Source organism: Pelobates fuscus, chromosome 13 (assembly GCF_036172605.1).
Source record: "Pelobates fuscus isolate aPelFus1 chromosome 13, aPelFus1.pri, whole genome shotgun sequence".
Classification (NCBI taxonomy): Eukaryota; Metazoa; Chordata; class Amphibia; order Anura; family Pelobatidae; genus Pelobates; species Pelobates fuscus.
In genome coordinates, this window is record NC_086329.1 from 20,970,790 (window position 1) to 20,986,250 (window position 15,461).

General features: G+C 40.4%; 1 protein-coding gene across 2 annotated transcripts in view; it reads left to right on the plus strand.

Annotated features, from left to right (window-relative positions):
• The window catches only part of TMEM63C (transmembrane protein 63C), a 52,094-nt gene that overhangs the window by 20,469 nt on the left and 16,164 nt on the right, over window positions 1–15,461 (plus strand). Inside the window, exons 2-5 of one of the 2 annotated variants that reach the window (XM_063439634.1) lie at window positions 3,416–3,572; window positions 8,310–8,389; window positions 13,819–13,851; window positions 14,110–14,197. In XM_063439634.1, the coding sequence (XP_063295704.1) occupies window positions 3,416–3,572; window positions 8,310–8,389; window positions 13,819–13,851; window positions 14,110–14,197 (358 nt within the window). The remainder of the gene's footprint in view (window positions 1–3,415; window positions 3,573–8,309; window positions 8,390–13,818; window positions 13,852–14,109; window positions 14,198–15,461) is intronic. The other variant, XM_063439635.1, reaches the window with a different exon arrangement.

The window sequence follows — 15,461 nt, forward strand, 5'->3', positions numbered from 1 at the left end:
CTTTGAAGATGCCCTTCCCTGTGACCACCTACTCTTTTCTATAAGTCTGGATATAATCCCTCCTGTTTTATAATCCACTTCTCCAAATACAGGATTGAGAAATTAAACAGTTCTAATATTTACCAGTTGTGCAGGAATCGTGAAAACTGAATTGATTTATACATTTACCGCAAGTTTCACAAAATGAGCATCTCACTTTCTGTTTTGTTTAGAGGCAGATACGATTATTTATAAAGGGCACTTTAGTAAAAAAGAACCAATCTTCACTCACAAACATATCATGGGTTTCCCTGGTGATTGCTTCACTGTCTCTCTACTGCTTTATAACTAACATTGTTACCAATGAGATTCATTTTGGTTATCCATACGGTGTGTGTATTTCAGACATAGAAAATATACAAAATTAATTCTGATTTATTCTAGTAGGAGGCATTTTTGTTAAATAAATTCACCTACTTTAAAAAATAAAATAAAATGTATATATTTTGTTAAACCATCCATCATAACCACATCACTCTATAGTGGTTGTAGTGCCCTTGCACCCCCCAGTGTAAGTAGTCACACATTTTTTTCAGAGTAGCTTGACTTCTTATCTAATCCCTGCTCAGTACCGCTCCACGCCTTCCCTACTAGGACCTTCCTTTGGCTTTCTTGAGGAAATCGCTGCTTAGCTGAGACCTGAAAACTTTTGGCCAGAGAGGAGGGAGGAATCTGAAACTTAGAATGTGACGGCAGATAAGAGCCATTCGGCCCATCTAGTCTGCCCAATTTTCTTAAAATGTTCATTAGTCCCCGGCCTTATAGCCTTATGACTATCCCACGCATGCTTAAACTCCTTTACTGTGTTAACTTCTACCACTTCAGCTGGAAGGCTATTCCTTGCATCCACTACCCTCTCAGTAAAGTAATTCTTCCTGATATTAATCATAAATAGAGGGGCAAAGGCTTAAAAATATGTCCTTTTGTTGTGGTATTTTTTCTTCTTTTAAATATAGTCTCCTCCTTTACTGTGTTGATTCCCTTTATGTATTTAAATGTTTCTATCATATCCCCCCTGTCTCGTCTTTCCTCCAAGCTATACATGTTAAAGGACCACTATAGGCACCCAGACCACTTCAGCTCAATGAAGTGGTCTGGGTGCCAGGCCTATCTAGGGATTAACCCTTTCTGCTGTAAACATAGCAGTTTCAGAGAAACTGCTATGTTTACACTAGGGTTAATCCAGTCTCTAGTGGCTGTCTCATTGACAGCCGCTAGAGGAGCTTCCGTGCTTTTCACTGTGATTTTCACAGTGAGAAGACGCCAGCGTCCATAGGAAAGCATTGAGAAATGCTTTCCTATAGGCTTATTGAATGTGCGCACGGCTCTTGCCGCGCATGCGCATTCAAAGCTGACGTCGGAAGAGGGAGAAGAGTTCCCTAGCGCCGAGGAGCCCGGCGGTGGAGAAAGGCAAGAGCTTAACCCCTTCAGCCCCCTTGAGCCTGGCGGGAGGGGGATCATGAGAGTGGGGGGGACCTAAAGACCCTATAATGCCAGGAAAACTAGTTTGTTTTCCTGGCAGTATAGTGGTCCTGTAAGATCCTTTAACCTTTCCTGGTACATTTTATCCTGCAATCCATGAACCAGTTTAGTAGCCCTTCTCTGAATTCTCTCTAAAGTACCAATATCCTTCTGGAGATACGGTCTCCAGTACTGCGTACAATACTCCAAGTGAGGTCTCACCAGTGTTCTGTACAATGGCATGAGCACTTCCCTCTTTCTACTGCTAATATCTCTCCCTATACAACCAAGCATTCTTCTAGCATTTCCTGCTGCTCTATTACATTGTCTGCCTACCTTTAAATCATCAGAAATAATCACCCCTAAATCACTTTCCTCAGATGTTGAGGTTAGGACTGTATCAAATAATCTATACTCTGCCTTTGGGTTTTTATGCCTAAAATGCATTATCTTGCGCTTATTCCCATTAAATGTCAGCTGCCATAGCTCTGGCTATTTATCTAGTTTACCTAAATCGTTTGCTATTTGGCTTATCCCTCCTGAAACATCAACCCTGTTACAACCTGTGACATGGTCTTCATTAGAGCATAGGTCTATGTTTGTGAAGCCATGGGACATTTCTAGGCTTGTAGCTACCTTCACGCAACCCATAAGTGGGCTGCGAGGTGACTGGTATCTGACCTCCCAGCTGTTTTTTGTAACGTGGATGAGCAGCATTCTTACCTGAGAGTTCTGAGAAGGAGGGCTCTTTGTTCTCACAGAGCTGTCCCTGAGAACCTGGGATGGAGTTAATTCACCAGGTTTAAAGTTAATAGCATGCAGTGAATGATTAATGCAGTGGATGCACAGTTAATGCAGCAGTTATATATTAGTGCTGCAGTTATATATTAGTGCTGCAGAGTATGTGTCTGGAAGTATGGATTTGTGTTTGTGCTAGCATCTAGAAATATGGTATGTGGGCCTCTGAGAGCATAAATCAACAGCCCTCGTGGGAGAACACGATTTGGCCAGTGTCTTCTGAGTATGTTGAGTTTGAGACTCTTAAAGTAGCAAGCGGTGCCTAGGGGGAAGTGTGTGTGTGCAATCCATAGAGCATTCCGGATCTTTTTAAAGATTTAACTGGGGGCCAAATGGTTATAAAGTATCTGTCCAGCGGATCCGTAATTTGCAAAATGTGTTTCCTTGTATAACCTGCTCTGTACAAAATATTATATTGCTTAGAAAAAAAATAATCTCAACATTCTGAACGTTTTAAGGAAAACTATAGACTATAAAAACTTTGGAAATTAATATTTTTATTCCACTAAACCAAATAAATGTACCAGATTAATGTCTCCAACTTGCCACTGCCTCCAAATCTTTGTTTGCGCCGCCCCAAGCCACACCTCCATGCATGTGACCTACACAGTATCCTTACACACTTCCTATATTGAAAGATCTAATATTTAAACTTCCTATTTTGCATAGTCTGTTTTATTATTTCTTATCTCATGCTCTGTTACTCACGCAGTCTGCATTAACCTTTTAGACCCTACAGGAGCCGCCTGTATGTAATTACATTTCAGGAGATACTTTTTAAAATAGGTATATACACTGTTCACACATATGATTAAACTAAGTTAACATCTGGTAGAAAAAAACATTTTTTTTTATTTTTTTTTAATGCAGACTGCGTGAGTCACAGCCAGGGGACATGTGGCTAGGGCTGCATAAACAGAAACAAAAATGATTTAACTCCTAAATGGCAGCGAATTGAGCAGCGAGACTGCAGGGAGTCATCTATACACTAAAACAGCTTCATCAAGCTTTAATTGTTTTGGTGCTTAGAGTGTTTTTGATGACTTGTTACTCTTCCTGGTGGTGATTTGAGATTGACATTCTTGGCATTAATATCTATCCTTTTTTTGGTTTTCAGCTTCTTTATGGACATCACACACAGGTCCAGGGTCGTGGATCCCCCAGGGAACGTGACGGAACGTTGTTACAAAGCACACTCACACAGTACAGTGTTGGAGGGACTGCCGTTTGGAGGAGTACCCACTGTTCTCGCCATCAATTTCCTGGCTTGGCTGGTAAGCAATATTTCCCTTGGGCCTTCAAATTTATTTGTAAAGTTCCATTATGTTCCAGTAACCTCTGACTGTACAATGAATAAGGCTGGTACAACATTCAGTACATCGGAAACAGAATGTGCATTGCTATTAGAGAATTCAAAACGTCTGTTTATTACCTTGGAAACAAAGTTATTACATTATTTAAAATCTCTTTTGAAAACGGGAAACAATGTATAAGGTTATTAAAAAACACTTAAAACCTCTAGGACTGCACACTGCCTTGGGGTACGTAATGTAAAAGGCTAGGATCCAGAACCTCTAAGGTTGAGCAATGCTTAAATTAAGAAAATAATAACATAATAATAAACATATTTATTGGTTGGTTTGTGAAATAGCCAATGTGGGGGTTTGGGGTTTTTTTTTTTTTTGGTCTTTTATCTCCAACATTCCAACGCCTCTCTAACTCTGTCTCTAGATCTATCTATCTGTCTGTCTGTCTCTGTGTGTGTGTGTGTGTGTGTCTGTCTGTGTATGTCTATCTATCTATGTGTCTGTCTGTCTATCTCTATCTATCTATCTATCTATGTGTCTGTCTGTCTATGTGTCTGTCTGTCTATGTGTCTGTCTGTCTATGTGTCTGTCTGTCTATGTGTCTGTCTGTCTATGTAACAGAAAAAATAAATAGGAGAGGAACAGCGGCACTGATCACAGGGGAGAATAGAGCTGCACACCTGAGGGGAAGGGTAACCCTCAAACCCTTCAAAGAATGGAGTGAACAAGATACAACAAATACAGGGTGCGCTAAGTAGGACAATGAGAGATAATAAACAAAAATAATATAAAGAGTCTCTTAAAGTACAGCGAAGACCTGGAGTGTATATTCTTCAGTTCTTGCTGTGAATCCTCAGTGGTAAATATGAAATACAAAAGCAAAAAAAGAGACCAATAGTGCAAAACCGTTTTAGGAAAGCTGGATCACGAACAACATAGAAGTAGAGAAGTGCCAACTCACAATTTAAAGAGCTATGCCCAGCTCTAGGTAAAACAGCATATAGGATTCATGCTTCAATTGTTGACTGTAGACTCGTGTACAACAGTATTTTTGGAGGAAAACAAATGGAATCACTGCACTTTGGAAGTGAGAGGTAGAAATGGTGTGCTTATGGAGAGAAATTATTAAAAGAAAATATTGTAGATCACTGTAGCAATGCTAATTAAGATACCCCTAGAGCCCTACCACCAAAATGATTTGCAAGCTAAACTACATATTGCCCCTTATGAGTGCCTGGAGTGCTCCTCTCAGATTTCCAATAAATGTCAGAATTGTGTGCCACATACAGAGCTGGCAGGTCGCCATCTTTTTGTGCGACACACTGGATGTCCATACTTTGTACAGAAAGACTTGAAAACTGTACCATGCAGTTCATATGCATGCAGTGTGAAATGGGTTACTTGACTTTTTTTTTTTTTATGTGTTTTGTTTTTTTCTTTCTTAAATGCAGCACTAAATGTTGCCACTACTCCCCACGACAGGGGCTATAGTGGGGCACAAGGATTCTAATGGGGTCATCCTACTGTTATTACCCAAAAAATATTCTCCCACCCCAACTACTGCCCCTGTCATCTCAGCTTCAGCCTGTCACCCAACTATACCCTCTACCAACACCACAATAGTCCCTATCCAACCACTACAGCCCCTATTTTCTCAAAACAGCCACTGTCACAACACTAGAGCCAGTCACCCAACTTTATCCACCCCCAATTGTCTCTATGGCCCCTATTCCACCACAAAAGCCCAAATCACCCTTATATAACCCCTGTCATCACACTATAGCCCCTTTCCTCCAACTATACTCACGGGCCACCCCACACTAGTCCCTTTCCTCCCACTATAGCCCTACCCCGCTAAAGTCCCTATTCCTCCACTACTGCCAAAATGCAACACAACAAGCAGGCACCCCTAGGCACCACTCCAATAAGCAGCAATCCTAGAAACATAAAACACTACAAGTAGGTACACCACTCCAATTAGGACCCGCTTAGGGGGGTCTGCCTTGACGTTGGCAGGCGGGCATTCCCTCCAATGGCCATTGGAGCAACTAAATGACCTCCATTTGTCTAAATATACATAGGGATTAAGGAGAAAGCGCAAGTAACATTTTCTTTTCTTTGGTTTTTACTATATATTGGGGCTGATGTGTATTGTAGTCTTGCTGCTGGCCCAGCAGTAATGGGACTAAGCGCAAGACTTCTCTTTTTGTATTTTGTACACCACTCCAATAAGCAACATTCCCAGAAACATACAGCACAACAAGCAGGCACCCCTAGGCACACCACTCCAATAAGCAGCATTCACAGACACACACAGCACAACAAGCAGGCACCCCTAGGTACACCACTCCAATAAGCAGCAATCCTAGAAACATACAACACTACAAGCAGACACCCCTAGGCACACCACTCCAATAAGCAACATTCCCAGAAACATACAGCACAAAAAGCAGGCACCCCTAGGCACACCACTCCAATAAGCAGCATTCCCAGAAACAGACAACACTACAAGCAGGCACACCACTCCAATAAGCAGCATTCCTAGAAACATACAACACAACAAGCAGGCACCCCTAGGTACACCACTCTAATAAGCAGCATCCCCAGAAACATACAGCACAACAAGCAGGCACCCCTAGGCACACCACTCCAATAAGCAGCATTCCCAGGAACATACAGCACAACAAGCAGGCACCCCTAGGTACACCACTCCAATAAGCAGCAATCCTAGAAACATACAACACTACAAGCAGGCACCCCTAGGTACACCACTCCAATAAGCAGCATTCCCAGAAACATACAGCACAACAAGCAGGCACCCCTAGGCACACCACTCCAATAAGCAGCATTCCCAGAAACATACAGCACAACAACTAGGCACTCCACTCCAATAAGCTGCAATCCCAGAAACATACAGCACTACAAGCAGCCTCCACAAACCCACATACACGCTCTCCCAGTCCTGTCCTACGTATCATCCTACCACCCACCCAGTCCTATAAATGCATCCGATCGTGTGTGTGTGTGTGTGTATATTTTTTTGTGTTTTGTGATATACAAAAAGGCTGAACTGAAAAATGTCTAAGCCAACTACAGTCTTTTTCAACTACATTCGGATTAAATTTTAAATGAACTTTGAATTGTCAACAGATGTCCCTGTTATTTTCTCTTTATATTTAAACATTATACAAACTAAAGTAAATACATTTTTATTTAGTTAAGCATAAGCATGTTCCTGTTGAAACCAGGGCTGCAAAAGTAGTGTTTTTTTTTGGTTGTGTTTTTGGTTTTATTTTGTGACCTGCACATTACTCATGCATTTGGTCAGTCCATGGAGTACTACCCTGCAATGTGTAGAATTAATATATTGGAGGAAGGAATCAGTCTGTCTATCAAGATGGTATCCCAAGGTAAAATGCAAATACTGCCCTGTAGTGTGTTCCTTCCATCCATCCGCTGCATGAGATAAAGAAATGAATCCAGGCAATGTGCTGCCCGTCAGCATTAACAAACGATCAATAATCGAAACCGATCTCTCCTGTATTAAATGAATCCATCAACCAGGAATTCTATTACAGAATTCTATTTGTATACACTATTAGGTTATAAAAAAACAAATGTAGACAAATTGATATAACCTCATTCTTTCCTATGACAATTCTTGACAACATTCCAGACTCTTGCTGCAGGTAATATCAAATAAGTGATCTTTTATCTCCGTGACTGATAAAACTTAAGTGTTTTAAGGAAGTATTGAATGGATTACAGAGAGCTGGGTCTTGTCTGTCTTAATGTTGAAAGCTGTAGCCGTATCTTTTGTTCGTTTCACACAGTACGAGTTCTGGTGACGTTTGTGAATCTGTTCTTTAAAATTGTTTTCTGAATTATTCAGCAATAAAGTACTATTTGTTTAAAAAAAGAAAATCAGAGCAGTTCTCTTCTTATTGTGTACTGAAATGTCCTCAAAGCTATCTGATCAGTGAATGGCCAACACACATACTTTTCCACCATAAGATGGAGCTGTTGAATCATTACGATGAACAATATAATGTCAAAAAAAAATGTTGGAAATTTTTATGACAGCGTTTTTTTTGTTTTAGATTCAAGGCCTGCCTATTTTAAATATATTTAAAATGAAATAATGTAATTCTACAACTCTAATCCAGTGCCGGGGGGGGGGGGGGTCCGACTCCTCTCAGCAGCCACTCTTTTGATCGTAACTGATTATCTTTGCCCGATCTGATGCTTCTGTATGAGAAGCTTTAGCAGAGATCTGCATTATCATGCTGTGCGTGATGATACCGAGGGTGAAGGCCTTTGATTTTCTAAGGTCTTCAGGATTTTAAGTGGCTGTCAGTCTCTTCTTGGGCAAACGTAAACATTGTTGTTTCTAAGAAATGCCATTGTTTAAGTTGACCAAGAAAAGAGGCACCATAACTCCTACAAATATAATGGTTTTGGTGCATTTTTGTCTGTTAAACCAAGCAATTTCTCATCCAAGTTTGTCATTGAAACCTCTTGAACCTCTGTAAGGAACATAAGACCACCCTCATAGAGCTCAGTGAGAGGACACCGAACCACCCCCTTATACCGCAGGATTACTTGGTGTAAGGACACAGAATCCATATGGCTGCTTAGTAAAAGGACACATAATCCATAGGATGTGTCATCACTGGCTCACTATGTCTGTCTTTTTCACTCCAGCTGCTGCTCCTGGTCTTTTCATGTTTGAGGAAGTCTGCATGGGATTACGGCCGTCTAGCTTTGCTTATCGACAATGACAGGTTAGACCAGTCTCTATCTTCCCCTCTGTATTGCCCAGTTTATGTCTTCGTTGTGTGACCCATCTTTTTACTCAGTGTAACGCACAGAGACAGCATGATGTGGTGGTCTAGACTCTAAGGCAGGGGTCAGCAGCCTATGGCACGTGTGCCAGGCATGGCACTCAGAGCTGCCAGAGGCAAACAGGAACTTCAGATATCTGCTTCTGCAAACCGCATTCACGCATACAACCCCACAAGCAGCTCCACACATACACACACCAACAAACACACAATGTGACATATTCACATACAAAATTCCACAAGCCGCCTCCATACACAGCCCACATTCATAGGTATCATACACAATACACAAACTACTCATGAACATATATACAATATTACAGCCCACATCACATACGCACAAATACAACGCTTCAAAGCAACTGCCGCACCGATAAATAACAGAATACGGCAACATAGGATCGGCACGCCAAGAGACTATAAATTCTTGTTTTGGCTCAGTACTACTAAAAGGTTGCCTACCCCTGCTCTAAGGCATAGTGTAGCATGCTGATAAATTGCTAGAGCCGTGCAATGTGTGGATGAGTTGTTACATACAGTGTAATGTGTGGATGAGTTGTTACATACAGTGTAATGTGTGGATGAGTTGCTACATACAGTGTAATGTGTGGATGAGTTGCTACATACAGTGTAATGTGTGGATGAGTTGTTACATACAGTGTAATGTGTGGATGAGTTGCTACATACAGTGTAATGTGTGGATGAGTTGTTACATACAGTGTAATGTGAGGATGAGTTGTTACATACAGTGTAATGTGTGGATGAGTTGTTACATACAGTGTAATGTGTGGATGAATTGTTACATACAGTGTAATGTGTGGATGAGTTGTTACATACAGTGTAATGTGTGGATGAGTTGTTACATACAGTGTAATGTGTGGATGAGTTGTTACATACAGTGTAATGTGTGGATGAGTTGCTACATACAGTGTAATGTGTGGATGAGTTGTTACATACAGTGTAATGTGAGGATGAGTTGTTACATACAGTGTAATGTGTGGATGAGTTGCTACATACAGTGTAATGTGTGGATGAGTTGTTACATACAGTGTAATGTGTGGATGAGTTGCTACATACAGTGTAATGTGTGGATGAGTTGTTACATACAGTGTAATGTGTGGATGAGTTGCTACATACAGTGTAATGTGTGGATGAGTTGTTACATACAGTGTAATGTGTGGATGAGTTGCTACATACAGTGTAATGTGTGGATGAGTTGTTACATACAGTGTAATGTGAGGATGAGTTGTTACATACAGTGTAATGTGTGGATGAGTTGTTACATACAGTGTAATGTGTGGATGAGTTGTTACATACAGTGTAATGTGTGGATGAGTTGCTACATACAGTGTAATGTGTGGATGAGTTGTTACATACAGTGTAATGTGTGGATGAGTTGTTACATACAGTGTAATGTGTGGTTGAGTTGTTACATACAGTGTAATGTGTGGATGAGTTGTTACATACAGTGTAATGTGAGGATGAGTTGTTACATACAGTGTAATGTGTGGATGAGTTGTTACATACAGTGTAATGTGTGGTTGAGTTGCTACATACAGTGTAATGTGAGGATGAGTTGTTACATACAGTGTAATGTGTGGATGAGTTGTTACATACAGTGTAATGTGAGGATGAGTTGTTACATACAGTGTAATGTGAGGATGAGTTGCTACATACAGTGTAATGTGTGGATGAGTTGTTACATACAGTGTAATGTGTGGATGAGTTGTTACATACAGTGTAATGTGTGGATGAGTTGTTACATACAGTGTAATGTGTGGATGAGTTGTTACATACAGTGTAATGTGTGGATGAGTTGTTACATACAGTGTAATGTGTGGTTGAGTTGTTACATACAGTGTAATGTGTGGATGAGTTGTTACATACAGTGTAATGTGAGGATGAGTTGTTACATACAGTGTAATGTGTGGTTGAGTTGTTACATACAGTGTAATGTGTGGATGAGTTGCTACATACAGTGTAATGTGTGGATGAGTTGCTACATACAGTGTAATGTGTGGATGAGTTGCTACATACAGTGTAATGTGAGGATGAGTTGTTACATACAGTGTAATGTGTGGATGAGTTGTTACATACAGTGTAATGTGTGGTTGAGTTGTTACATACAGTGTAATGTGTGGATGAGTTGTTACATACAGTGTAATGTGTGGTTGAGTTGTTACATACAGTGTAATGTGTGGATGAGTTGTTACATACAGTGTAATGTGTGGTTGAGTTGTTACATACAGTGTAATGTGTGGTTGAGTTGTTACATACAGTGTAATGTGTGGATGAGTTGTTACATACAGTGTAATGTGTGGTTGAGTTGCTACATACAGTGTAATGTGTGGATGAGTTGCTACATACAGTGTAATGTGTGGATGAGTTGTTACATACAGTGTAATGTGAGGATGAGTTGTTACATACAGTGTAATGTGTGGATGAGTTGTTACATACAGTGTAATGTGTGGTTGAGTTGTTACATACAGTGTAATGTGTGGATGAGTTGTTACATACAGTGTAATGTGAGGATGAGTTGTTACATACAGTGTAATGTGAGGATGAGTTGTTACATACAGTGTAATGTGTGGATGAGTTGTTACATACAGTGTAATGTGAGGATGAGTTGTTACATACAGTGTAATGTGAGGATGAGTTGCTACATACAGTGTAATGTGTGGTTGAGTTGTTACATACAGTGTAATGTGTGGATGAGTTGTTACATACAGTGTAATGTGAGGATGAGTTGTTACATACAGTGTAATGTGAGGATGAGTTGTTACATACAGTGTAATGTGTGGATGAGTTGTTACATACAGTGTAATGTGTGGATGAGTTGTTACATACAGTGTAATGTGTGGATGAGTTGTTACATACAGTGTAATGTGTGGTTGAGTTGTTACATACAGTGTAATGTGTGGATGAGTTGTTACATACAGTGTAATGTGAGGATGAGTTGTTACATACAGTGTAATGTGAGGATGAGTTGTTACATACAGTGTAATGTGTGGATGAGTTGTTACATACAGTGTAATGTGTGGTTGAGTTGCTACATACAGTGTAATGTGTGGATGAGTTGCTACATACAGTGTAATGTGTGGTTGAGTTGCTACATACAGTGTAATGTGTGGTTGAGTTGCTACATACAGTGTAATGTGTGGTTGAGTTGCTACATACAGTGTAATGTGTGGATGAGTTGCTACATACAGTGTAATGTGTGGATGAGTTGTTACATACAGTGTAATGTGTGGATGAGTTGCTACATACAGTGTAATGTGTGGATGAGTTGTTACATACAGTGTAGCATGTTGATGAATTGTTACATACAGTGTAATGTGTGGATGAGTTGCTACATACAGTGTAATGTGAGGATGAGTTGTTACATACAGTGTAATGTGAGGATGAGTTGTTACATACAGTGTAATGTGTGGATGAGTTGCTACATACAGTGTAATGTGTGGATGAGTTGTTACATACAGTGTAATGTATGGTTGAGTTGCTACATACAGTGTAATGTGTGGATGAGTTGCTACATACAGTGTAATGTGTGGTTGAGTTGCTACATACAGTGTAATGTGTGGATGAGTTGCTACATACAGTGTAATGTGTGAATGAGTTGCTACATACAGTGTAATGTGTGGATGAGTTGTTACATACAGTGTAATGTGTGGATGAGTTGCTACATACAGTGTAATGTGTGGATGAGTTGTTACATACAGTGTAGCATGTTGATGAATTGTTACATACAGTGTAATGTGTGGATGAGTTGCTACATACAGTGTAATGTGAGGATGAGTTGTTACATACAGTGTAATGTGAGGATGAGTTGTTACATACAGTGTAATGTGTGGATGAGTTGCTACATACAGTGTAATGTGTGGATGAGTTGTTACATACAGTGTAATGTGTGGATGAGTTGCTACATACAGTGTAATGTGTGGTTGAGTTGCTACATACAGTGTAATGTGTGGTTGAGTTGCTACATACAGTGTAATGTGTGGATGAGTTGCTACATACAGTGTAATGTGTGGATGAGTTGCTACATACAGTGTAATGTGTGGATGAGTTGTTACATACAGTGTAATGTGTGGATGAGTTGCTACATACAGTGTAATGTGTGGATGAGTTGCTACATACAGTGTAGCATGTTGATGAATTGTTACATACAGTGTAATGTGTGGATGAGTTGCTACATACAGTGTAATGTGAGGATGAGTTGTTACATACAGTGTAATGTGAGGATGAGTTGTTACATACAGTGTAATGTGTGGATGAGTTGCTACATACAGTGTAATGTGTGGATGAGTTGTTACATACAGTGTAATGTGTGGATGAGTTGTTACATACAGTGTAGCATGTTGATGAATTGTTACATACAGTGTAATGTGTGGATGAGTTGTTACATACAGTGTAATGTGAGGATGAGTTGTTACATACAGTGTAATGTGTGGATGAGTTGTTACATACAGTGTAATGTGTGGTTGAGTTGTTACATACAGTGTAATGTGTGGTTGAGTTGTTACATACAGTGTAATGTGTGGTTGAGTTGTTACATACAGTGTAATGTGTGGATGAGTTGTTACATACAGTGTAATGTGAGGATGAGTTGTTACATACAGTGTAATGTGTGGTTGAGTTGTTACATACAGTGTAATGTGTGGATGAGTTGTTACATACAGTGTAATGTGTGGATGAGTTGTTACATACAGTGTAATGTGTGGTTGAGTTGTTACATACAGTGTAATGTGTGGATGAGTTGTTACATACAGTGTAATGTGTGGTTGAGTTGTTACATACAGTGTAATGTGTGGATGAGTTGTTACATACAGTGTAATGTGTGGATGAGTTGTTACATACAGTGTAATGTGAGGATGAGTTGTTACATACAGTGTAATGTGTGGATGAGTTGTTACATACAGTGTAATGTGTGGTTGAGTTGTTACATACAGTGTAATGTGTGGATGAGTTGTTACATACAGTGTAATGTGTGGTTGAGTTGTTACATACAGTGTAATGTGTGGATGAGTTGTTACATACAGTGTAATGTGTGGATGAGTTGTTACATACAGTGTAGCATGTTGATGAATTGTTACATACAGTGTAGCATGTTGATGAATTGTTACATACAGTGTAACGAGCTGATGATTGTGTCCTTGGATGCAGTGAAATGTGCTGCAATGCTTTCCATACACCATGGGATGTGCTGCAATGCTTTCCATACACCGTGGGATGTGCTGCTTTACAAAATGTGTTGATAGAAAGTTTATGTACACAGTGCAATGTGCTGCTCTATTCTTAACTCGTAATAAATAAATATATATATATATAAACCATGACACCCGCCCTTGACTTGTCCATTCTCTCCCCAGCCCTGCTCAGCGCCGCAGATTCACATCATACGAGTAATGTCTTTGTTTGGAGGGGGGGGGGGGGGAAGGATGGGTTGGACTGTGGTGAAGGGACAACATGTTTAAGTGTTATGGTGGAGGAACTGGTGGAGGCATGAACATAAGGTATACTAACGTAATTGAGGTTTTGGTGTAGAAATTAAAAGGTATAAGGGACCAAGTGGCAGTAATTAAGTCCTATCCATCTTTCTGTGCTATACCCATTACCTCGTGTCTTCCTCCATATTAATCCCATCTGTTCTCTTCATACAGTCTTACCTCCCTGTTCTATGGTGAGCCAAGTGACAAGGAAAAGTCCCCTTGTGAAGTGAGCCCTTCAGAACTGAGAACTAAAGATGGGGTGAGTAAACAGAAACATGGTGCCTGTCCTGGGGCTAGAACTGTTGGTATGTTGACGAGTAAACAATGGAGAGGGTTTTTTGTTTTTGTTTTGTTTTTTGTTGGGTCTAGGGTTATTGGTAAGCTGCGTAAAGAAACCGTGTAAGGCTGGGTAGTCATTTTACACCAGAGAGCAGATCTATGAGTGAGTTGTGTTGGTTGCTCTTGGTATACAGGAGAGGGATATTTGTTGGTTGGGTATTCTTGGTATACAGGAGAGGGATCTTTGTCGGTTGGGTATTCTTGGTATACAGGAGAGGGATCTTTGTTGGTTGGGTATTCTTGGTATACAGGAGAGGGATCTTTGTCGGTTGGGTATTCTTGGTATACAGGAGAGGGATCTTTGTCGGTTGGGTATTCTTGGTATACAGGAGAGGGATCTTTGTTGGTTGGGTATTCTTGGTATACAGGAGAGGGATCTTTGTTGGTTGGGTATTCTTGGTATACAGGAGAGGGATCTTTGTTGGTTGGGTATTTTTGGTATACAGGAGGGGGATCTTTGTTGGTTGGGTATTCTTGGTATACAGGAGAGGGATATTTGTTGGTTGGGTATTCTTGGTATACAGGAGAGGGATATTTGTTGGTTGGGTATTCTTGGTATACAGGAGAGGGATCTTTGTTGGTTGGGTATTCTTGGTATACAGGAGAGGGATCTTTGTTGGTTGGGTATTCTTGGTATACAGGAGAGGGATCTTTGTCGGTTGGGTATTCTTGGTATACAGGAGAGGGATCTTTGTTGGTTGGGTATTCTTGGTATACAGGAGAGGGATCTTTGTTGGTTGGGTATTTTTGGTATACAGGAGGGGGATCTTTGTTGGTTGGGTATTCTTGGTATACAGGAGAGGGATATTTGTTGGTTGGGTATTCTTGGTATACAGGAGAGGGATATTTGTTGGTTGGGTATTCTTGGTATACAGGAGAGGGATATTTGTTGGTTGGGTATTCTTGGTATACAGGAGGGGGATCTTTGTTGGTTGGGTATTCTTGGTATACAGGAGGGGGATCTTTGTCGGTTGGGTATTCTTGGTATACAGGAGAGGGATATTTGTTGGTTGGGTATTCTTGGTATACAGGAGAGGGATCTTTGTCGGTTGCGTATTCTTGGTATACAGGAGAGGGATCTTTGTCGGTTGGGTATTCTTGGTATACAGGAGGGGGATCTTTGTTGGTAGGGTATTCTTGGTATACAGGAGAGGGATATTTGTTGGTTGGGTATTCTTGGTATA